The sequence below is a fragment of the Rhinichthys klamathensis genome, unplaced genomic scaffold (assembly GCF_029890125.1).
Source record: "Rhinichthys klamathensis goyatoka isolate OS25496 unplaced genomic scaffold, OSU_Roscu_1.1 h1tg000561l_1, whole genome shotgun sequence".
NCBI lineage: Eukaryota > Metazoa > Chordata > Actinopteri > Cypriniformes > Leuciscidae > Rhinichthys > Rhinichthys klamathensis.
Genome location: NW_026607027.1, coordinates 1,882,534 through 1,908,518, shown reverse-complemented (window position 1 = coordinate 1,908,518; position 25,985 = coordinate 1,882,534). Strand labels below are relative to the sequence as shown.

At 37.5% G+C, this 25,985-nt stretch overlaps 1 protein-coding gene across 1 annotated transcript in view; it reads right to left on the bottom strand.

The window, feature by feature from the left end:
- Positions 1 to 2,645: 2,645 nt before the first annotated feature.
- The window catches only part of nectin1b (nectin cell adhesion molecule 1b), a 112,775-nt gene continuing 89,435 nt past the window's right edge, over positions 2,646 to 25,985 (bottom strand). The window contains exon 6 of the mRNA XM_056239383.1: positions 2,646 to 3,856. Within this exon, the coding sequence (XP_056095358.1) occupies positions 3,351 to 3,856 (506 nt within the window). The 3' untranslated portion in view covers positions 2,646 to 3,350. The remainder of the gene's footprint in view (positions 3,857 to 25,985) is intronic.

Genomic DNA, 25,985 nt, shown 5'->3' with positions numbered 1-25,985 from the left:
TGCAGTTATGTACAAAGTCATTGTAATGCATCAGCCCCACATCTCTATACACACCATTAACATATCAAAACCTATCTACCCAAGTCAATGTCAAAGTAGATTTATGGCAATAAGCTATACATCTCCAGCCGCCTGAGCGGTTTAATTTGTTTTCTAGTTCAGTTTCCGCTCAACGTCCAGACTTGAAATTCAGTTCCCCCTACATACAGTAAACCCAGCTATAGTTTCCAAGGTACATTATTTACAGTGGAATGTCAGGCTTTGAAGTGGGCAGTTAGAAAGACATGAGAATCTGGAATGAAAAATCGAAAATCTGTATATCTAAAGAAAACGAGGAATGTAAAAAAGCAATATTTTGTCTGTTGAACAATATTTTTAAAAAGTATGTTTTTCTTAGTACGCCCATGCTATTTAATGTTGCTAGAAGCCTCAACATCAACTGATACTCCAGATAGACTACTCTATTAAAAGAAAAGTAAAACAACAAAGCAAAAATGCAGCTAAAATGGGTCATGAAAATTAATTGGAGTCGATGAAATCTCTTATTTTAGATTTTAAGCCAAAATAGCTATTTGGTGGATGGGTAACTTGTGCTTAGCTTTAGAAGAAAAAAGAAACCCTTAAATTGACAAAACCCTGGGAGCATGTTGTCAATGAAAGAATGAAAGTGATATGAACATAACTACATATAAAATGAACTACTAAATACATTTCTGGAACAAAAACTTGTGCTTTAGCTGAAGTGATGCCAGTCTCTTTAATGACGGCCATGATTACGCAGCAGGTTTCCAGTCGTGAGCTGGTTAACAAAGTGCTGACAGACCAGCGATGTGCTGCTTTTTGTATTTTGTCATGTCACATGATGAAGCAGAGAGAATATTTCTATTTATGAGGGTTTAAAAAACCTGGTAAAAATACAGCTTCTATAATACTCGAAGTCCAGGCGATGCGCTTTCCACCACGCTGGCCAACTTGTGTAGATTCATATCTTTATCGTGTCAATGTCGTAAAAATGTACAGTGAGGGGAGACAAGACACAATAACTCTAAAAAATAAAACAATATGTACAGGAATCAGATCTAAATAAAGACAAAACCTTACATCTCACACGTCATAGGCACTGCAATTTGTATAACGCTGCACGTTGACCTTACTAAGCTAAAATACAAGGTTTGCTAAGCAACAAATGTACAGTTATTCATCATGTGGTCCGTTTTAGGTCAAATCAAGATGTGCATGGGTCTACCAATAAGGTTTTATTCATATGTAGCTTAGATGTTAGCATATTTCGGCTTTCCTCATGGTTTGGACCATAAAGAATGGTCTGCGGCTGCAAGTTCTAGTTTGATTCTTTTGACAATGGCCTCATCCACCAAAAGGAGTGTGGTGCTCTGAGCCTTAATGCAGAAAAAAACCCATCAGATTCTGTGCCGCCCTGCTAATGGCCGATAATTCTTAAGTAAGTGGCGTTCATCTGGAGTTTCCTCCATTTACAGGTCCTCCTGGATTGTCTATGTGATTACAGCGGTTCAGCATCCCAATCTCTCATCTTGTACAGAGTCCCGTTTAAGGCAGGCAAGATAATTAAATATTTCATGGGCAAGCCATGATAAATTCCACTAACGCGTTTTTATCTGTTGGGTGATATGGATGCAGTTAGGGAGGATATTTGTCTCTAGGAAATACAATCCTTTAGTGGAAAACTTCCACTGAACACCAAACCCTGATTCAAAAAAGTGAGACAAAAGGCTGGACCAAACAAAGAGTGACTAAAAAACACACACATGCATTAAAAATGCTTGTACATTTTGCAGCCAAAACAGGTATGTCCGTATCTTGATGAACAGCCATTGTATTCATTTGAATACATCCTAATTTGTAGCCAACAGGTCTGCTCCTTATAGAGGATCAGCAAGGATTTGGAAAGGATTCTGGCCTCGCAGCAGATCCTGGGCTTTCAAAGATCCAGCGGTACATAACAAGCCTGTCTGTGATGCCCAGTTGCTGCCATGTTTACCTCTGATTTCACTTTGGCTTGAGACGTTTCCGCAATTTCATTCCCATGACCCATGCCTTTACCGCTACCTGCTTTCGGAAAAAAAAAGTTCTTCCATTAAAAGGCTCTAAATGGTGGTTGACACAAAAATCCCCTGTGGAGCTAAACATTACCGTTGAACCTGTTCATATTTACAAGATCTTGAATTGAACATTTTGACCACTCCACATCACCAACTCTATATAACAAACACCCTGTCTTTACAACAACACCACATTATACAGGATTTTCCTTTTGCGTCTTAAGAGTTTCAGAGGAAATGGATTTTGGAAAGCATCACTGTGAAAACACTATGGGATGGCACATCCGAGGTGGATCTATGGATGGAGACTGACTAAGACTGGCATGGAGATTGAGGGGCGGGTGGGTGGGTGTATATCTGTCTAGGCTCCGTTCTGCATGCTTGACTGCAGTGAGCATATGACTAACGCTGCAGATGTGTTCCTCAGCTCTCAGCATAGCCGGGTCTTAAAATAAATACTGTTTTTGGAGAGCAGTCGGAACCCACATGCTCCCCCCCCCCATTGGATTGTACGCTTTCAGGCGATACCACATTTTCGGACCTCGTTTGTTATTTAGGGTCCTTTAAGATGTTCCTTTAAGAACTGCACAAATATGATGTTTCCATTAAACACAATAGTGTTGATGTGACCTTTGACCTTATAATGAAAAGTTTGGGCAAGAATAATTATTCTACTATTTAGTTCCACATTTTTAGGTCACCAACATTCCATATAAAAAGCAAGACTATATAAAAATGAACAAAACTATTAATGTAAAAGCAATGCTAATATGCTAATGAGATTTAAAAAAAGACAAACAGATAAAAAAATAATCGTACATCCAGTGTAAGACTTTCACAACATGATCAGCAATATACCCCTTTCCAAAACAGTTACAGTCTCTTTTTATACATTTAATACATTTATAATAACAACAAAATGAGACAAAAAGGATAATACACTGTAATATTTTCAAGCGACCTGCCTGTCCAGCCTTACTGGATGTCGATTGGCATCGGTCAGTGAGAAAACTTCTTGTTGTCGTAGCAGGTTCATCTAAAAGCATGTGGATGTGCAATGGATGATGACGTGTTGATGCCGCAAGCTATTTTTCTACAGCTGTTTTCGATGGACTCTGATGGGGGGCGGAGGTTACTGGGTCAGGGGTGGGATGTGCAGATAAGGATAAACACATTGAGGGAGGGTTCTAGTGATGGAGGTGGGTGGATGTGGTCGGATGCAGGAGAGGGCAAAAGGTCGTAGATCTTTTTTCCTTGACGTTGCATGCCACTCTACACGTACCACTCTTTCTTTGAAATAACAGAGCCGTCGGTTTGGGAGACCATGTCGTCGGCGATCTCGGGCTCGGGGTCGTACTGGAAGGCGAGGGTCCGTTCGTCGTAATCACGACTTTCGCCTTCATCTACGGTGAAATAGGGTCTCTTCAAATCCTCAGAGTTGCCGTCGAAATCTCGATCGCCGCCCTCGAAACCGCCGGGTCCGCTAATTTGAGCCGGCTTCTTTTCATCGTCCGAGTCGTCGGGGTACTGCAGGTTCTTGGGCATCGGAGGATGGGCAGGCACGCCACCGGCTTTGCTGTATCCATTCCCGAACACATGTTTTTTGGTGCTGTAGTCACCCTTAAAGGTGCGCTGGCGACGCCGCAGGAAGAAGACGAGCAGCGCGATGGCGGCCGCCAGCAGGGCCACCCCACCAACCGCGCCGCCAATGGCAATGCCGGAACTATGCTGCTCCAATGGGATCTCACGGCCAACGTGAGTCGGGAAGATAGGGAATTCTGGGTAGGAAAACACAGATGGAAGGGGAGAGTGTGTCAGTGCTCAGGTGGGAAGGAAGTGCATTTGTGCAGGTGCTCATTTTTGATGAGGAAAGGAATAAAGGGGAGGAGAAACAAAAGGGAAAACAGGAAGGAGCCCCCGCCCCATAACCACCAACCCACCCACTCCTACAAAACCAACCCATTAGGATGGCTTCACATAGAAAAGCAAGACCTGAATGTTCACTCAAATCATGCATTTTATGGAAAGAACACAAGAACAAACACCCAAACCATTTTGAATGAAACAATAATGAACACAAGTCTTGAATCTTCGGGCGCCTATACACTAGGGTTTCCATTTGGCATGATTTTAAGACTTGAGACATGACTTCGGTTTCACATACAAAAGTTGGAAGGTACGACTCAATTGGATTGGCTACATTTAAACAACTTACAACCCATTCTATCTCCCGAGGTGTCAAAAACTGAAGCATGGACAAGCACCCTGTGCATCACTATTAAGACTCTAAAAGGTACCCATAGGCGTCACTATATTGACAGTAGAAAATCCATTGCTTTCATTTCATTTCTTTGCATGAATTTGTAAAAGTAGAAATCATTATTGTGGCAGTTTAAATTGAAAATCATATCCTAACATGCCATAATAAAATTATACTCCAATATATAATTTCATGACAATAAATGTCCCATGCCCTTCACATCTTTGTATTGATATCAAAGGTTTCTTATTGAAAGCAGTGGAGTTCCAGGTTTGTCAATATAGCAACCACTTGGGTTACCTTTAACATATTAATAATGACGCTAAAGGCACTTAACCATAATTTGATCCCTTGGGAGTGAGAATGGATTGAATATTAATAGGATATATGGACCCACCATTCAAGTCTCATTGATGTTGCAGTAAATGTTAAACTTTTCCTCAACTTTAGGTTGCTTTTTGAAGCTCTTGACCTTGCTGGCTTACATTGAATACATTTTTATATCATACTTTGTTATTCTCTTAAACCATTCATGAAATACATTTATTTCCTTTTTGCTAAATGATTTAAAGCACAGATGAAAAGTCCTAATGCTGCAGGTAAAAGGCAAACCAAGCACTACAGCTTTCAAATGTTCATAGCGTCTTTTTAATCAGTGATGTGTTTTTTATAGTCATGCTGGAACATAAATCCCCTACAAGGCTACTGTACATAGTTACAGCTGACATACTGGTTATGGTTTTGTTTTCAAAGCACATAAAAGACATGCATCCAACAGAAAGCAAGTGACACAGCATGTAATAAGCCCATGCAAAAAGTCAGTAAGCCATTTCTTAAAAGTACCCAAAGCACTGCGATTTGCAAACAGCAATTAGAGTTGGAGAAGAAATTTAAACACGCTCACACACATACACAAAACCGAGACGCACAACTTTTGCAGCATCGGATCATTCACAATTGCTGGATTAACAGCTTATACGCTTACATGCGGTTTGTGAAGACTTTTCTTTGTGCGGCACTCCTTGTAAACATAACCAAACAGCTCCAAGTGTTACAACAGGTCAGTGCAAAAATCTACCAACACTCAAATATAACATAACCAAACCGTTTCAAGTGTTACAACAGGTCAGTGCAAAAATCTACCAACACTCAAATATAACATAACATAACCAAACCGCTCCAAGTGTTACAACAGGTCAGTGCAAAAATCTACCAAACACTCAAATATAACATAACATAACCAAACCGCTCCAAGTATTACAACAGGTCAGTGCAAAAATCTACCAAACACTCAAATATAACATAACATAACCAAACCGCTCCAAGTATTACAACAGGTCAGTGCAAAAATCGGTAACACTTTATTTTAAGGTGCTTGTAATAAGCAGTAATTAACAGTTAATAAGACACTTATAAGACCTTATAAGACACTTATAAGACCTTATAAGATGCATATAAGCATTAACTACTTCATATAAGGGTTAATTAAAGGTCCAGGCCCTGAAGAGATCAGGGAAACTACTCCCTCTTGGGAAGGTCAATTTTTAAGGGCCTGGGAGTTTGTGTTACCATTTATGTTTGTTTGGCTGTTCTAAAAGTGCAATGTATTGATACTTGAGAAATTTATTATTTAATTTAATTTAATTATTATCATTAGTTAATGCTTATATGCATCTTATATGCATCTTATAAGGTCTTATAAGTGTCTTATTAACTGTTAATTACTGCTTATTACAAGCACCTTAAAATAAAGTGTTACCCAAAAATCTACCAAACACTCAAATATAACATAACATAACCAAACCGCTCCAAATGTTACAACAGGTCAGTGCAAAAATCTACCAACACTCAAATATAACACACAACACACCTGAAGGATTCAAAAATCTCTTTGAATCTAGGTGCAATGCGACAAAACAAGAAGCTAGTTATATATCTTCCATGCTAAGCTTATTGAAACTATCAATACATTTTGTTTGGTCATTTCATTTCTATGTGCGTCACATGCAAAACCCCAATTCAAAATCAGTACATTTGATTGGCAGTGATTGTCAATCTAACACAACAATGTAAGAAACTAAAACATCGCATCAGCCTCACCAAACAACCTTCAAATGTCCTTCACAGGTTGTGTTAACACAACAGTTGTGCATAGTTAGCAGCAGAATACAACTTCTGACAACAACGAAACAGTAGAAGCTAGACAGTCTGCGTCATATTTTCAGTTTGAAGTCTATGCCATTTACATGTGCTAATAGAATATGCCGGTTAAAAAGGTCAGCGGCTGCATTGTGAAGGTTTCCGACTGCCTTATGCGACAGTGACTTATTGAATATAGGCAGTAATAAGGCGGTCAGGGTGAGCTGCATTTGACATATTCCAGCTCCTTAATGAGCTTCCATTCTAGACCTGGCAGAGCGCCGTCTGGTACCCTCCACACAAGCGGTGATGGTCAGATATTTCTCATTGACACGCTCAGACAGCTTGTGAAGGATTACGGTCATAAAAGGCAAAAACCTCTAGGGGTTCAATCCATCTCGTGCTTTAATCTGAGAATATAAAGTTAAATGCTAATAGGGGAGAGGAAAAGGCAAACTTTTCTAGCAACACAAGCTCAATTGCATGAATTGTTGCACTTTGAAATATGTGCAATTTATAACAAAATGATAGTATGCTCATATTCGATGCAAATGACACTATAGCTTTAGCATACATTCTCTACTTCTTTGGTAAGTTGTCTTTTTCAAGTTAACTACTGTCATGACAGCAACAGTTTGAAGATAACCCTCGTAAGCTAGCTAGCTAGTCAAAGTTAGTCAAATTGTAAACTTGTAAATTGTAAACTGTTGACATGTTTATAGCAAGCTGTATAATGTCCGAAACCATAGTGGACGTTATCGAGTGCACTCATTCAATCCCACAATGCACCGCAATTACGGCTAGCGAATACCCATAATGCACCGCGAGAGTGAACAGAAGATGGCACCCACAGCAGAATCATCCATCCGTTTCCCAAACTGCTGGTCCAATGTGGCTACAGTGTAATATCATACAGGTATAAATTCCTTTTTAATTGATTAGTAAATAGTTTGATTAATGTTTACATAGTTGCCAATTGCCATGACAGAGCTCAAGATAAATCTTTTCAATAATACTAGACCTGCCAGTTTGCAAAGTTTCAAACAATGATTAAATAGCAAGCAAAAGCGGCAGGCCATCCGCCGCACTCAGTGTCCGAATTCGCTTACTCGTTTTCATTCACTCACTCAAGTGTACTATATTAGTGGACAATTATAGGGAATAGTGAATAAGGGTATAGGGGGCAATTTAGGACACAGCCACAGTCCTTTTTTATTTATTTTTTTAGCTAACTATATAGCCCCCTAGGATTGTTACCACTGCAATATGTTCCTGGCCAAACAATGACTTTGCTACTTTTGTAATTCACTATTAGGACAGAAAATAAGAAGAAAGAGGGAAAACACACACCCTTGCTGAAACAAACCCCTGGTATAAACTGGTTTTGCTGATTTCCCATCCTGATCAATCTAGCGTTCCCATCGTTTAACTGGTCTCCTAGCCAGGCCAAGCCGGCAGCTGGCAGGTTCCCCCAAACCCCTCTAAAACCAGCAAACAGACCAGTCTATCCAGACTGGGAGACCAGTTAACCGCCATAGGCAGGTTTAAACTGTTTCAGCATGGTCTTCAAGTATTTATTGCAGTATTTTATTTTTTAACTTTTGTGTGTGTAGCATAATTAGCTGCCTATCTTGGCCAGGCCACTCCAGCAATAAAAACAAAACAGTTTTAATCTCAAGGTTTCCTGGTTAAATAAAGGTCTAACAATATAATGGGCTTACAAATGATTCCATTTCCTGCTTTAACTTTATTAAACCATTATTTTAAATTCTCAAACACCCCTCATTAATGTTAATGACAAATGCTAACGCTAACAGGCTGCTGTTTCTAATATTGTGGGGTCACAGGAACAATTTGACTTCTGAAGTCTTTCTCTCGAATTTAATTACTGTGACACTCCACGGCTAAAGCCATTCAACCACAGGAACCCATTTATGTATACTCTACCTCTCTCTCTGTCTCCATTTCTCCTTCCTCTGCTCTTTCTATTCTAGGTTTAGTCAGAGAGTGTCCACACTGTGGTTTGGCCGCTGGTGGTGCGACCACTCTCTCAGCTATCAGCTCTGAAGTATTAATCTGGCCTTTAATGGGATTAGATGAACTGGGGGCTTCATTATACAGAGAGAGAGAGAAATCCACAGGACTGGAAGAGTTGAAAGAACCAGCCTTCTTTCTCTAATTCGTTGCTCTTTCCTTCAGTGCACCTTTCTGTCAGTATCTCCTCAGCTCTCTCTCCATCACTCTAATTGGTAAACTCGTTTTGTGCCCCTAATTTTTTTCCTGCTGAAGGCGTGAGTTTATACTGCTACTATATTTATGCCACACCATAACTAGCTCCAACACAGACAGACGCATTAAAACTGCAAAATGACCCCCATGAAAAATTATAGCAGATTATTTCAAACCGGAGGCCCCTTATAAAGCCCATAAACATTTGCCACCCAAGAGTTTTTTTTTTGGTTTTGTTTTGTTTTGAAAACATTAAAAGCCTCACCCATGCAAAATCTTATGAAAATAAATGTCATATAGTTTTATTTTTATTAGTTTGTTATATATATATATATATATATATATATATATGCTGTATATGCTGTATATCTGTATAGTTTTCATACATTTTTATTTCAGTTTTAGTTATTTTAGTACATTAGGTTAAATTAAATGAACATAAGAACTAGCTGACATAAAATAACATTGCACTATTTATATTTTATTTTATTTCAGTTATCATTTATTATATTTCACAAATATGTCATGTTTTTAAAATGTTTTCAAATTCATATTTGCATAGAAAAGGAGAATTGTTTAAATTACCAAATATATTTAGAGACAAAGGTCTTGTTAATTATTTTGTTTTGTTCATTTCAGAGTAATTATAATCACATTTATAATTAAACAATATGTAAAATGTTATATTAATAATATAAAATATAATTTTGAAACCATATTAAAATATGTCATATCCTTTATCCTTAAAGCGCTTTAAGATTTTTTTAATTAATTTTAATGGCAATGCATTTATTGAATAAAAGTAAATTAAATTATGTATTAAAATAAACAGAATATGGTACAGACTTTATCTGCAAATACATATATCAGGGATAATCCACAGATATAGCTGTGCATTAAACAATTTTAAAATAGTTTAATGCACAGCTATCCGTGGATTATCCCACTTATACTATGGTCATTTGCCAGCATTGACAAATTAAAGCTGTTATAAATGTTTGCAGCACAATATTTTACCTGAGGGGTCAAATTGACGGTTATTTTCATCAGTTATGCTTCGTTATATCTAGCATTCTGCCCGCTTTGAATGAGACACAGAGATAAAGTAGTGCGTAAGTATATATACATATACTTCTTCAATCATACAATAAGGGAGCAATGAAAGCAGATTTTTCTTAAGGTCTGCTTTAGCTCTTTTGTAGCTTATAGATCCTTTAAAGATCCTTCAAATGACTCCATCAGGCACACAAGACCTCTCAGATAATCAAAGGTATGGAGAAGAGAGACTAAGCCCTTGAAGACTTGATTTGCAAAAGGAATCAATGGGAGTATTCGCCTTATAGACAAAGTACTGAGGCATAAAAAGAAAATATGATCCCACACTGCTCTTCACAACTCTGATTCTCCATATCCATCCTTATCATCCTATCGCACATCCTTGAAAACGTATTTTATTTCAGCTGAACTATGGTAGCTCAATGCTCGCTCGGTTGATAGAGTTAGTACAGGGAACATCCTCGCTAACATTCTGGCAAGGTTATCTTAAAGTGATTGCCGCGTTCACACCATGTCGTAATAACCGTAATTTCAAAATGTTCTAGTCTGAGCTGGTCAGGTGGTACAGCGGTCACATTGTACAAGTCGAAGCTCTCAGAACATTCAGAGTTTACAAGTTGTAATTACAAGTTCAATGAATGCCTTTTACAAGTTGGAATCTCAGAATGATGGTAATTGCGACATGGCGTGAACGCAACCAACGCTCTTCCAGTAGCATTAATAAAATGTTTATTCAAAGTTATCTGGTCTTTAATAATGTTGGCACACAAACGTTTTTTATACATTGTTCATGGAGCATTTTTTCTGAAACATTTTCCAATGTTTTTAAACGTTATACCACTTGGTTCGTAATGTTCAGAGAACACTCAAAAGAAGCGTTCTGATAAAAAACGATAAAATGAAAAAATTTCCTTAAAGTTCGTATAACCATGTGTGGCGAGCAGGACGAGACCGGCCCTTCTCCCACGGCCCTCGGCCCTCGCCACACCATGTTTTTTAAAAACCCAGGCTCATTAGGAAAGCGTACCTGTGGGAACATTTTTGCAAAACGCAAAATATGTTGCGTTGTCCATGTTTCGTGACAGTTTCAAAGTGAAATGTCCAGTGAGTGCCGCTAAAAGCTCAATGCTCCTTTATAAAATAACAGACCAAAGCCTAAACCTACCCGATAGTGTTAACAAAAGCAAATGTGACATAAAAATGCAACCGTAACCACGGCATGTTCAACGCATTCTCATCCTTTGGCGTCATATAGGTGACGCCATATGACATTTCGTCAAAATCTTACGCACATGGCATCCTTTAGCGTCAATATAACACGCACTGTTATGGGTAGGTTTAGGTCTGGGGTCGGGTTACGGTTATGACACCTTGGGTTCTGCGTCTCATATTGATGCTAAAGGATGCCATGTGCGTAAGATTTCAACGAAATGTAAAAAGCGTCACATGTATGACGCCAAAGGATGAGAACGGTCTGGCATGTTAGCCTGACTTTGAGCTCTTTTACTGTGACTCGTGTTTCACGGGATTCGTACCCGAGCTCTCCGCATCACAAGTACAATACGATACAAGCTTAGTACGTCAGTAAAACCGATTATATGGAGCTGCTTAAGTGATAAAGTCCAAAATATATTCGTTTACAAATCATACACTATGTTAAAAAGTGTTATGAGGTCATAACATAATTGTGCAATTGCACGATTAAAAGCGCTTGCTGTTTTACTGCCTCTAGTGTTCATTTCTGTTGGAAGCTACGTATTATATGTATTTTGCAAAAGGTAAGTTTTTCCAAAAAGCCCGCATTGTTTTCTAACATTGAAAAAACTGGACGTTTTGAACGTTCAAAAATAACGTTTTCACAAAATGAGAACGTTAGCGAAAAATTCGTTGAACATTTTTTTTATTAGCCTGGGTGCTACCAAGCACTGAGCTTAAAACAAAAAACGCTATGCTACTTAAGTGCCGTTCATTACCTCAGGAACTGCATCTTTATAGAAAAATCCACATACATTGTGTGTGGGCCTGTTGTTAATCACGCTGGAGTAATCATATTACCACAACACTAATAATTCAGCAGTCTCTGGCTGCTTTTCTTCATCGGATGGCAGGGAAGCGGAGCGAGGTGACAGACACGTAACGTGTTTGCGTGAGAGGCGGTGGGGGATCTCAGACTTCAATGCCATGTCGCCAAAGGCTACACCTGCCAGAAGATAGATAAAAAAACTGCCCTGATACTATTAAAGCTGACAAAAGAAACCGCCTATTTAACACGCCTCTGGGAATATGCAGATATTGCCGTAACCTTGAGTGGCGATGGACAACCAGAACCCTGGTGAGATTAACTAGAAGAACCATGAAAAAAACGTAATTCAATCAAAGCGCGTGGATTTATAACGTGTGACATGCGGCATCACGTGTTTGGCTAACCATTAACCGGCTTTAATATGCTGTGACAATATTTTTATTCATCTCTAGCAAGTGTTTACATTTATTTACATTCATTTTCGTCCATACCAGCATGCGGATGTGTGTAATCTGTTGTGGCAATTACTAGCGAATGAACACCGTCCAGCATATGTTCTCTGAGAACCAAGGAGGCACTTGAACAGCTACTTTATAATGAACACGTATTCACAGAAACGCATCTATAAATACACAGAATAAAAATGAAATAAATAAATATAAAATAAAAGTCTCAGTCAGATAGGGATCAGGAGGCTGCCGTCACTGTCATAAATCTAAATGAGCTGATGAGCTGCTCCACTCGTCTCATGTGAGATTGACGACACTTCTGAATTTAGCTCTAACCAGATAGTGTCGGAGATGTGTGTGAAGTAAACAGCACTGTGCGAATGTGCGGGTGTTTATGTTGTAATACGTGTGTGAGAGAAAGGACTCGGGGGGAGTTTATGGGGTATGAAATACTGTTGCTGTTTACTAACTAGGGACTATTTTCTCACTCCCAGTTATTATGCTTTCAACCATGATTTAAGTGATTATAAAATTATTATTAATTATCAACCATCCAGAACACCATAGCAATTATAGGAGAATCAGAACACCTTAAAAACATACATATCTGTCAGTGAGTTTTCACAGATAACTCCACGTATTTGTACAGAACATCTAGTTATGACTGAATCATTCTCTAAATTATCATAATTTGGGTCTTTAGTCAGGGCCATCCAAGCATGGGGCGGGGCCCAGTGTGTGTAGCAGAAGAATATTTCTGGAATATTACTAGTGTTGATAGATTTAAATAATTAATATAGTTTATTTAATTATAAAATGTTGCAATATATATACATATGAAGTAATATTTTATAATTAAATAGACTATATTAATTATTTATATGTGCACATTCTTTATGAATTAATGCATTTATTTTCTATTTTTATGCATTACTATATAGAATATAATGCAAATATCTTTTAAAATAAATAAAGCCTGTTACTGGGTGATACTAGGTTTGCTGTTTTATGTGTATGAGCGTGTCTATACAAGCAGCATCACAGTGAGGGAGGCCATTCACATTCCTAACCTCTATCACCATCATGCTCTGATACAGAAAACTGTCCAACAGAGGCAAGGAGACTAGATGAAAGTCAATATAAAGATAGGGAAATCGAGCAGCGAGGGATGTGAGCAGAATATAGTGAATGGGCCACAAAAAAAGAAAAAAGAGGGAGAATAGGAAAAAGAGAATGACATAAAGAGAGAGTTAGGGAGGGCCAGTAATGGAGGAGGATGTGTTTACTCAGTAATTCAAGTGAGAGACCGTCAGAGCGCAAGCGAGAGAGAGAGTGAGAGAGAGAGATTGCTTGTTACTCTCCTGACTGGATTTGCCCACGGTTGTGAAGTCATGGAAATGTAATGCTGCCACAAAGGATAAATCCTCATCAGCGAGCTAAACTCAACAAGCAAACTTTCTCTCCAGAACGCCACACAAAAGGCTCCCTCTCTCTCACTTTTCCTCCATCCGCTTATAGCATGCCATCTTTCCTTTCCTTGCTTCCACACAAGGCTTTGCGCTTTAGTCAAATATGGGCTAATATTCCGGGTTCCGAGTTAAGCTCATCTCAATTGACAATATTTGCGGTGTGCTGCTAATTACCTCAGGAAATCATTCAGACGTGTCCCTCAGTTTGTAAAGACGCACTGGCAATTAAGTACTTGCTGAAAAAAATTAAATTCTGTCATTATTTACTCACCCTCGATGATTCAAAAATGTATTTTTGAGTGCCACCCGGTTTTTTGTATTTTGTTCTGTGGAACTCCAAAGGGGAGAAACTTCCTCAAAGAAAGTCATAGTGTTATATACTATTTTAGCTTTTAATAACACTATGAATTAAGTTTTTAGACATTTTTATTTCAGTTTTAGTTTGATCTTAAAACATCAAGACTAAAAGAAAATAAGAAATGTTGGCTTGGTAACTACCTGAATTAAATGAAATGAAATTAAACATTTTATTTCATTTTATTGTATTTCATTATTTCATTTCATTTTATTTTAGAAACGTTTTCGTTTTAGTTAACTATCAGTACTGAGTCATTCTGGATTGGAATGAAATGAAGGTGAGTGAAAGATGACAGATTTCTCATTTTTAGGTGAACTATCCCTTTAACTGTCAACCTTTGAACGTGAGCCTGCACTGAGAGTGATAACATGACGGAAATCTGTTGACATCGAGAGATGGTGACACATTTTATGCTCTGACCTGGACTCATGCTGGCATCCGCAGCTCATGAGAGATTTTCTCCAAAGAGCCGGATGGATTTTTTAGACATAAGCGCTGGTCTAATCTCATTTAGTTGTGGCATTCTCGTATCAAACGATTTCTCTTCCTGATAGGTAATCGGAACGACTGCGCATCGTAACGGCACATGCGTGGCTCTTGCAGAACACGGTAAAGGCTAGGCTTGCCGTTTCTGATAAGCTGATATGCATGAGATCTTGACCCAAACAAAACCGAATTAATAATCATTATAGCAGATGAGCTGCGCTGTTTGTCAAAAGTAAACATGCCCTCTTCATCTGTCCGTCAGGAGCAGCTGGCGTCAGAAGAGAGGAGAGAAAGAGGAAAGATTATGTGAGGAGAGCATCACTATTGCTATCACTTAGGGTTAGAGGATTAGAACAAACCGCAATAACCGAAACGTAAACATATACAGTGGTTAGCAATTTGTGCGACATACAAAGATTATTGAAATGTGTTACTATTTTGTCATTCTACTTCAAAATGTCATTTTAAATTCAATGTGTTACTTGCCATTTCTTTGTAATTATTTGTGAAATGTACTAGCCTTTTCCAAGTAAAAATTTTGCAATGTAAATTTAGCAATTTTTTTTCAGTATGCATTAAATCATTGCTGACTCTAAAATCAACCATCAATTAAAAAGTACAGTAGTAACATACATTTCATCATTCATTTTCTTTTGAATACATCATTATTATTTTGAAAAAATGTTGTTGTTTTCTTTTTCAAAATAAAAAAGTACTTTGAATTACTGAATTAATTATGAATTCATACTTTTTTTTTTTTTGGGAGAGTGACGTTGCTGTGTTCTAAATTAAAATTATCTCATATTGGCACTATCCTAACTACGTTATATGCTTGCCTTAATATATAGTACGTTGTGTGCAGTACATACTGCAAAATAAACAGTATGCTAGCTTTGGCCTGTGTTGTTTTTGGGTCTGTTTTTTTTTGTTTCGGGATAATTTTGGTACGCTCTGTCTAATGAGTGACTCACTGCTGAGGCTCTGACCCAGGGTTACTGCCTGACCCACTTACACACCCTCACAACAGTAACAGACAGCGTGATGGCAGGAGGAGGGGAAGGGAAGACGACAGAGAAAGCTCTGCTCTGGCTGTGTGTCCTGCAGTGTGAATACTCCATCAGAGACAGCACATCTCCTCCCACAGAGAGCAGAAAATGGCCTCCGTGGAAGGAGGGGACCGGGGCGTCATAAATCGCAGATATGAATCGTGCTTCTCCCATTGGGAACATGCACATCTGCCTGTGACGGAGCAGAGACGGGAGGAGGAGGAGGAAACAGACTTGTATTGAAATGAATGGGAGAAATCAAAAAAAAAAAAAAAGAAATTTGTAAAATATACTTTGAAACAAGTTTCACTCACAAATCGCCATATATATATATATATATATATATATATATATAATTATTTTATTTTTCAAGTGTAATATGGTTGCTTTTGAAAGGAAGTTTGAAAAACACAACATTCACTGTAAAAATGTCTAACCTCCCAACTCAAAATTTTCTAGTGACTGGTCACATCTACATTTTTCAATTGGCCCAAGTGAAATTCTGCAAAGTGATGCAATTAAATTTGCAGAATTTCACTTCCAATTGAAAAATTTAGATGTGACCAGTCACTAGAAAATTTTGAGTTGGGGAGGTTAGACATTTTTTACAGTGTTGTTGTTCATCAGCTTTTGCTATTGCTGCTGGATGCTTTTTAACTAGCTTAACCAGCAGGTCTTTGTGGTGAACCAAGTTGGTAACACTGTAGTATGGGGAACACATTCACTATTAACTACGACTTTTGCCTCAATAAACTCATCATTTACTGCTTATTAATAGTTAGTAAGGTAGTTTTTGTAGCGTTTAAGTTTATGTATTTGGTAGGATTAAGGGCTGTTGAATATGGTTTTGCAGAATAAGGCATTAATATGTGCTTTATAAGTACTAATAAACAGCCAATATCCTAGTAATATGCATGCTAATAAGCAACTAGTTAATAGTTAGAATTGAACCCTAAAATAAAGTGTTACCTCCAGGTTAATAGGAAGAAGATTTCAGAATCAGAGCCTTGTGAGAAATTCTGCAACAGTGCTTCGAAGTTCGAGGCTTTTTCATGATCCCCTTTCTCCTCTCCTAACACTTTCTGTCTCTCCTCAAACCATCCTGACAAAATAATGGCAAAATGCCTGACAATTTAACTTTATAAAGGGGGAAACAGCTTAATTCTAGCTCAATTCTCCTAGCACCATTTTAATGCATTATGCAGATAATGCTGTATTATGTGATTTGGGCGCATGATATGGAAACAACTAATAGTTTGGAGATTGTTTTTCCCCCCCCAAAATAAATAGTGCTGTTGCTGAACTGTCAAAAAAAAAAAAGGAGGAAAATGTGACTATCAAGGTCTCTTGATTCATGTTTCGCTAGAGCTCAAGTATGATTAGTTTGAATGGAATATTAGGACTGTTAATAGATACATTAAATAATTACTTTTAATGCCATACTATTTTTTGTAGTTAACAATTGACAGTTTTGAATTAGCTGAAATTTGACTATATATTGAACATAATCAATATACAATATAATACATTATATATTTGCATGTATATATGAATATATTGAGCGGGATGTTCTTTTCTTAAAGGATAATTCCGGTATTTAACACTTTGAGTCTATTTTCTAGTTTGTTTTGGATGAACTAGAGTGGTGGACTTCGAAATGTTGACGATGGGTCCTGTCTCGACTTTTTGACTATTTTAGAATCGCCTCTGAGCACTTCAGAGTGGCTGTCTATGGGCATGCACAAACATGTCCTTAAAACAACACTTAAACACCGGATACATACCGGAATTATCCTTTAATTCTTTAAGTGTCACCCCCCTTTTTTTGAATATACATGAAAATGCACATTTTAAACTTAAATGGTTGTAATTCAAGAATGCTTTGGAATATAGACGTAAGATTGGTCTCGTTTTAAAGAAAACATTTGGCAGATTTTTGTAGAAGTGAAATAAATTAAGAAAGTGAAACAGAAAAAAAGTTATAGAAGTTTGAGTTTATGAAAATGTACAATGTAAAAATGTAATTATTCATATTTTATATAAAATATATATTCTCAAAACCTGGGCGACTCTAAAACTGCAAAAAAATCAAAGTCAAAAATCTGAACAAGTTGTGTTTCAAATTTTAGGTGGATATCTCAAAAAATGAGCTTTCAGTAAGATTTTGTTTGGGCGCAGTACCAAACTTTTTCACTAGGTCACAACCAGACTCCATTACTGCCCATATAAGGGCGCCTCCATTTTCATATGTGTTTTGAGTGATATGAACCATTATTTCCACAATTTTCATACAATTTAGACATTCTATTCAGAAGTAATATGAGAAGTTTGGCAGATTTTGATATGAATTCAACCTCTAAGAAACACAAAAAGAACAAGTATGTGCGTTATAGCTTGCTGCCACATCACAAATGGTGAATCTATCATTTTTTTCTTTATATTTAAAAAAATGACTAAAATATTTTTCTAAAATAATTGAATGGATGCTATCTTTTGAACTCTTGGCATGAAAACAAACTGAGGTTTCTACCATTCTTTCATGATTTTTCATGTTCACTATTTCAAAATAAAGGTCTAAACACGCCTTAGGAGTATGAAAATATTCTTGTTGCAAATTGATAAATTATGGCTCCTCTGTAATTCATTTTGCTTTCAAATGATATTTGTCAAGATTAGTTTAGGTTTAGTATAGGATATTACTGTTTTAAAAATGTAATGGATTTGGGCCCACCGGTAGGCCGGTGACACTTAACTAGTTTAACTAGCAAGTCTTTATGGTAAACCAGGTTAATTAGGAAGATTGCTGTCATATTGCACTCCATGTTGGAGTCCCAGCTCGAGGTTTTTTAATGATCCCGTTCCCTTTTCTACTCTTTTAATGCTTTCTGTCTCTCCTCAAACTGTCCTGCTTCACTAGCAAAATGCTGCTTGTTAAAAAGGCAGTCGTTTCCTCTAAAGAAGTACAATTTATTATGACATTTTTTTCTGACTTAAATATATAATTGAATCGTAAGCTTAGCATGTAGTTTTGAAGATCTCAGACTTTGATCATTTAAGTAAAGATGAGTTACTTAAAGTACTGGAATGCCTATTACTTGCATAAAACACAGCCAGTGAGTTGCTTGCCTTAAAAGATCCAAAAAACAAAAAAACAAAAAAAAAGACAAAATGTTGAACTTTTAGCCATGTGCATAATAGCTTTAAGGTCATTTATTTGCTTGTACTGGTAAAAGTTAGACACATTTAAAATGTACAGTCTTTCTATTCTATTCTAAAACATTTTAAAAGATAATTGCGACTTTTTATCTCACAATTGCGCGTTTACATCTCGCAATTCAGACTTCATTTCTCAAAATTGCGAGTTATGAAGTCAGATTACATAATTGCGTGATAAAAAGTCGCAACTGCGTGTTATACAGTCAGAATTGCGTGTTATAAACACAATTGTGAGATATAACCTCGCAATTGCGTGTTATAAATTCAGAATTGCGTGTTATAAAGACAATTGTGAGAAATAAACTCGCAATTCTGACTTTTTTTCTCGCAATTGCGAGTTTATATCTCGCAATTCTGAATTTATAACACGCAATTGCGAGTTTATATCTCGCAATTCTGACATCTTTTCTCAGAATTGTGAGATATAAACTCGCAATTGCGAGTTATAAAGGAAAAAACTTTTTTCCTCAAAGTTGCGAGTTTATATCTCACAATTCTGACTTTATAACATACAATTCTGAATGCATGTATCCCAATTGTGTGTTATAAAGTAAGAATTGCGAGATATAAACATGCAATTCTGAGGAAAAAGGTCAGAATTGCGAGCTTATTTCTCACAATTGAAAGTTTATATCTCACAATTCTGTCTTTATAACTCGCAATTGTGACTTTATATCGCCATATATATTACATATCGAGATGTAAACTCGCAATTGTGAGAAAAAAAGTCGAATTATCTGTGGCGAATTATCTGTGGCGGAAACGAGCTTCCATAGAAAAGTGCTTTTATCCAGCAACTTCAAATGGATTGGCTGTAGCTGTTTCTCCCTAAAAAAAAGTCTCACACACACCCAGTTGAGAAAGAGGTCGAAAAAAAAGAAATGAAAGAAAAAAAATACATGGAGAGGACGATGTGCACATGCTAATATCTTATTTGGATAATGAGGCAGAAGCTTAGTGGGAGCTGAAAGTGGAAGTCACTTCCCGCAGAGAGCAGAACAGTCCTGACTTCACACTCCATCAGTCCAGCACACTCAAAACTCGCCCAGGTGCTCGTGGGACGCGCCAGCGCTTGCCCACGGCTGGGCGGCACAGACCCCCCGACACGCAGCTTTGAGCTTGCTCTTCAATTGCCTTGACAGCCATGTTGTCCTTGTGGTGAGAGTTTAATGATACACAAAATCCACATGTACGTCCTGCGGAGGGATGAATTATGCAACAGGCAGCGTGTGGGAGCTCACAGTGTCATATCAGTCCGATTGAGACCCATTCCGCAATGACAAGCAAGACAAACAAATTTCACATCGCTGGAGGGATGTCACACCAAGCAAGACATTTAAAATGCCTCATCAGGGTAATACTCAGAGAGAAGAAGGGGATGAAAGAGTGGGATGAGACGAATATGAAGTGGAAGTGAGAAGAAACGAAGCTAATTTCAGGTTGAGTAAACGCAAGTCGACGTGAAATGAAAACTGATCCTGTTTGCTCTCGTTTCTGGTCTTATATAACTGATCAGTGTATGATTTTCCACATATTACGTTTCAAAATATAGTAACTTGCTCCACCTCTGAAATGACCTTCCTTTTTGTTAACCAAGGACGATAACTATAATTATAACAATAAAGATATAGTTGGCACAGATAACGGATATTGTTGGAATCATTTTCAGAATGATTTTTTTTCTCCCAGCTGATGAACGATAAAGACATTGACAGCCAATCAGAATTAATTCCTGTTTTAAGAGCTTGAGCATTTAAAGTGACAGACGACAAAATTGCAGCATGTGCATAGAATAAACAGAACGGTATTATCCACTGTTGTGGACGCTAATATAATTATCATTATAGTTATCCTTATAGTTACTCATCTTGTTGTGAACAGCCATAAATTAACAATTGTGAGATGAAATTATGAGATATAAAGTCACTTTTTTGAGAAGTAGTCACTAGTGATCTACAATAGCAATTAGGACAAATAGAATTGCAATTATGGGGAATAAAGTTGAAATTATAAGAAATAAGGTTAAACTTATGAGATGCAGTCACAATTATGAGAGAAACAAAGTAACAAATGTTACACATTAATTTGAAATTATGACAGTCGCAATTATGAAACCTAGTCTCATTTGTAAAATAAAAGTGCAATTAGGAGAGATATAATTGCAATTATGGAATAAAACTTTCAATTATACAAAATAACGTTGGAATTATTCGAAATAAAATGGAAATTATGAGGAATAAAGTTGCATTGGTGATACATATAAAGTTGCAATTTATGATAAAGATATAATAACTTTAGAATTGTATTTATTTTTACTCTGAGGAAAAAAATCCACATTCATTAAGAGCATCCATCCTGTCTTTAAGATGATTGAATGACAGCCGACGTGTGTGATGGTCCATTTCTCCCTCTGTCCTCCTCAGAGGCCATAAGAACACCAGGAATCATAATTCTCGTATGTGTGACCAGCTCTACACTCACTGGGATTTGTATAATTGGAGTTTTGTATGGCGAATCAGCCCTTTGCTCCGAATCGTGGCGTGAACGAATTTCAAATGAAGCCTGTGTGATGTGAGCGGAGGCTATCAATATATTAAAAGCCCTGACGTTTCCATGCAAATGAAACGCTCCTCCGATGACTTCTTATCAATTCATATCCCAAGCTATCTCTCGCCTTCTCTTCGTGTCGTGTTTCACTTTCTTTCTTCTTTTTTTTTGGATGCCGTTTTGCTGCCTGCCGCTCTCTTCCTCTCCATCCTTCACATTTTGCTCCCTTGTCAAGCCTGGGAGGACAGAATATGTGACAAGAGCAAAAGAATAGGAAGGCTTGACTCAACCACTTATATAAAAGCCAGTAAACACCCCCGTCCCATCATCCGTACATTCACCCTCCTGCCTCAAGGGCTCGTTTACGTTTCCACTTTCAAACGAATCCCAATATCGGGTCCACTCAGGCGTTACTTCCCGCAACAAGTATTCCTTTATTTATTTATACTTTGGTTGGTGTGGCTATGTTTTATTCATCTCATTTTCACCTTGTGGTAGGCATTTTTAACCTTCCCTCTGCTTTTATTCCCCTACCCTTCTGATTCTTCCTCTCATTTTGAACTTCATTTTCTCACCGTGGTGTGAGGGATTGCTTGCTCAGGCGAGCGTGAACAGTTGTCAGCGGCATGTAGCGGCGTTAAGCTAAGCGGTCTTGGCTCTCTAAACGAAGGGGAGCGAAGTCTCCTATGCCATATTAACCCATGTTGAGGAGCACTGCTACAAACCGGTGACATCATGGGCCTTCCTGATCAGTCCGAGAGTGTCAGTAACTCATCTTAAAGGGATACTCCACTTTTTTTGGAAATAGGCTCATTTTACAACTCCCCCAGAGTTAAACTGTTGAGTTTTACCGTTTTTGAATCCACTCAGCCGATCTCCGGTTCTGGCGGTACCACTTTTAGCATACATCATTGAAGTGGACAAGACCATTAGCATTTCTAAAAAAAAAAATGACCAAAGAGTTTCGATATTTTTCCTATTTAAAATTTGACTCTTCTGTAGTTACATCGTGCACTAAGACCGACGGAAAATGTAAAGTTGAAAAATATCGAAACTCTTTGGTCATTTTTTTTTTAGAAATGCTAATGGTCTTGTCCACTTCAATGATGTATGCTAAGCTATGCTAAAAGTGGTACCTGAATGGATTCAAAAACGGTAAAACTCAACAGTTTAACTCTGGGGGAGTTGTAAAATGAGCCTATTTCCAAAAAAAGTGGAGTATCCCTTTAAAGGTGTAGCCAAATGAAAATTGTCATAATTTACTCACCCTCATGTCATTCTAAACTAGGGCCCTATGATTTCCCCCGATGTAGAAAACGCAGGTGGAATCACAGAGTCCAGTCATAAAAATGGATTTTACAGTATAACCTGGAAGGCCACAAAACGGCGTGGTTTCATCTACTACACATACTGTGTTGTGCTGTCATGATGCTGTCCTAATATATGAGGGATACTCCACATGAACTTCATCTCAAGAGTAACTTCACCAGCATTTCACCATTTCATTTAATAAGACTATCGTCATATTATATGTACACAAACTCAAAGGACTTCATGACAACTCTTCAAAATACAACTTTTGTGACAGAAATATATTACCATTGTACAGTAGTATGTACTTATCAAAGTAATTATAGTAATTATAATATTTTTTAATAATAAATTTGTATTAATCATCAATCCAGAAAAGAATACAACAGATAACAGAATTTATAGATTTAAAAATATATATATATATGTATTAGGGCTGTCAAATGATTAATCACGATTAATCACATCCAAAATAAAAGTTTTTTTTACATAATATATGTGGGTGCACTGTGTATAATTATTTTGTATATATATATATATATATATAAATACACACACATGCATGTATATTTAAGGAAAAAATGTATATATAAAATATTTATATTTATATATAATATAAATTATATATAAATCTATATACAGTATATACATGAAAATATTTCTACAAGCATGTGTGTGTATTTATATATATAAAATAATTATACACAGTGCACCCACATATATTATGTAAAAAAACTTTTATTTTGCATGTGATTAATCATGATTAATTATTTGACAGCCCTAATATATATATATATATATATATAGGGCTATTGTTGTAAAAAAAAAAAACATATATATTTAATTGTTGAAGTTTTATGAATTCAACTTAATAGACATGCTTTTTGCTTAAAGGTACACTGTGTAGGAATTCCGTTTTTGTCAAACAGCGAGGAGTATTTGTACTGTCGTAAATAACGAGTGGAAATAAGGTGTGGCCCCTTTAAGAGCTGGGCGCGCCGGGTTATTTCTGTTTGATGCTCATTCTTATCCTATTTTAAGTGAAAGCCTGACCGAGTGAGACTCTTGTCCGGTTTTCTCACGCGGTCACTTTCTCGTTTTCTTTTCCTTGACTCCTCCGAGCCTGTGGTCACGTGACGGTCGTAAAAGCAATACATTCTCCAGGTCACATGACCTGGCCAAAGACGGTGCGTCTTCTCCAAACTTACACAGGCGGTATTTCAAGAGGGCAGCCCCGCTCGGAGCATTGATAGTGTCAAGCGCTGTATATTGGCCTGAGGAATCATTTAAAATAACTCATATGCGTCAACTCTTTTGGCCAAAAGTTACACGGTGTGCCTTTAAATAAACTAATACAACTGAATCCATAATAATGAAATGGAATTTTTGAAAAAATAAAATAAAATGGATTTCAGAGAGTCCTAAACATTACATTTGTTTTAAATTATAAGTTCCATGATTTCGATTGCTTTCCAATTGTTTTTTATTACTAAAATATCATTTAAGCATTAAAATGTGACAGGAATATCTGCCATTGTATATTCTTTTTTTTACAACACTTCTCATTTATTTTGACTTACGTTTTAAAATTCGGTTGCGCTGCATTCTGTGCCCTGACCTTTTTGCAACTCTCCGAATACCTTAGATATTTCCAGATCAGTAAATCAAGATATATGCTAATAATCGTAACTCAAATGTTGTTTAGAAACTAAACTCCTGCAAATAGAGATAAATCTGTTAATATGAGAAAAGACGGGGTCAAAACTCAGTCATAATACTCTTTATTGAGTAGGGAGAGATCAGCAAAAGAGAGAGAGGGAAAGACAGGAAGAGAAGAGATAAAGCAGATGGAAAGAACCACGCGCTTGCCCTCTTCTCTTTCTCAGGCTCGATAATGAGATAATTACGGGACCATCTTACACCGCTCATTCTTACTCACTGTTCACATAAAGATGAGACCAGCAGTCTTTAACACTTCCCACACACAAACTCAACACACAGTTTGAAAAGACATAAATCTCTGTATACATTTCTGTAATTACAGATCCCCACGGTTCCTCCGATGAAGGAATCTCTCGAAGGCTAACCGCTTCCTCAAAAACCCTAGACCTCGAGCAATTTCATAAGACAAACCTGAATGAAATTCAGGCATGTCGAAGGAAACATTCAAAAATAGATCATGCATTCAAGCCTGCTCTTGAAAAATACAGTAACTTGTTTGGAGCTCGCGAATGCCCTCCCTTTGGCACCGGCCCTGACCGGGCATGTTCTCAAAAAAAAAAAGGTCAACGTGTTCAATTAACTGTATCTTGTTTTTCCTGACCAATAATGATGGAAATGTTCAATAATGCAATACACTTTCAAGTTTGTGTCTACTTCCCCCTCCAAAAAAAGAAAAAGAAATACTGAGAAACATTCAGTAGAGTAAAAAATGTGATGCTAACTATCCTAACTGCAGTATTGCTAGCCTGCTAGCATGACTCTTCTCTTACGTTCACATTGTGTGTTTACAATGCAATTTACATTCCGCTGCTGGTCATTCTCAGAATACAAGAACAATGAAAGATCCATTTCTTTTGTTTGTACCCTTGTTGTGACATTAGCGAAACACTAGCACAGTTAGGCGGCCTGCAAATGAACCTAGCGTTAAATTGTTTAACACTCCTCGTGCATTCAACTTCAGCTATAAAGCATTCACTCGTCTTATCTTCAAATCTCCAGAGAGCACGAGAGGGAGAGATAGTTAGCAAGAGGGATAAGATGAAAGATTCAGTTCTGAAGAGCTTTGGCAAAGCGCTACTGTTAATCTACAGCGCATGAGACAAGCGATCAAACTACTTGACAAATTACGGCTCCTCAGAGCTTTTTTTTAAAAGGGGAACGTCCGCTGAAGCAGATTTTTAATCAAGATGCACTAGAGTGGGTCAGGGTACTTGAGATTCAACCCTGTATACGCGGTACCCTGTATACTACGCCGGTTTGTAGATTTCCATTCGAATTGTGTGCCGAATAACCACGTTTGACGAGGTGAATTTCAATGGAGCCAGATGTGTATTACTCCATGTCTGGGCACCGAATGCGGTGGTTCCATGCATGCAGAGCACGGGTCATATGGAATGCATTAGTGGCCACAGGGTTTGGGTAAATTTCCACCAGTACGAAAGACAGCTACTGCATAGTCGCTTGTTTTTCTTATTTATTTGGAGGACACTTCATTTCACATTCTGTCCTGCTGAATGTTAAGTATAATCCAGTCAGAAGCAGAGCAAAAAATCTGCCCGACCTCAGCAAGGCCTGTCCATAGCTGTTCGGGAGAAG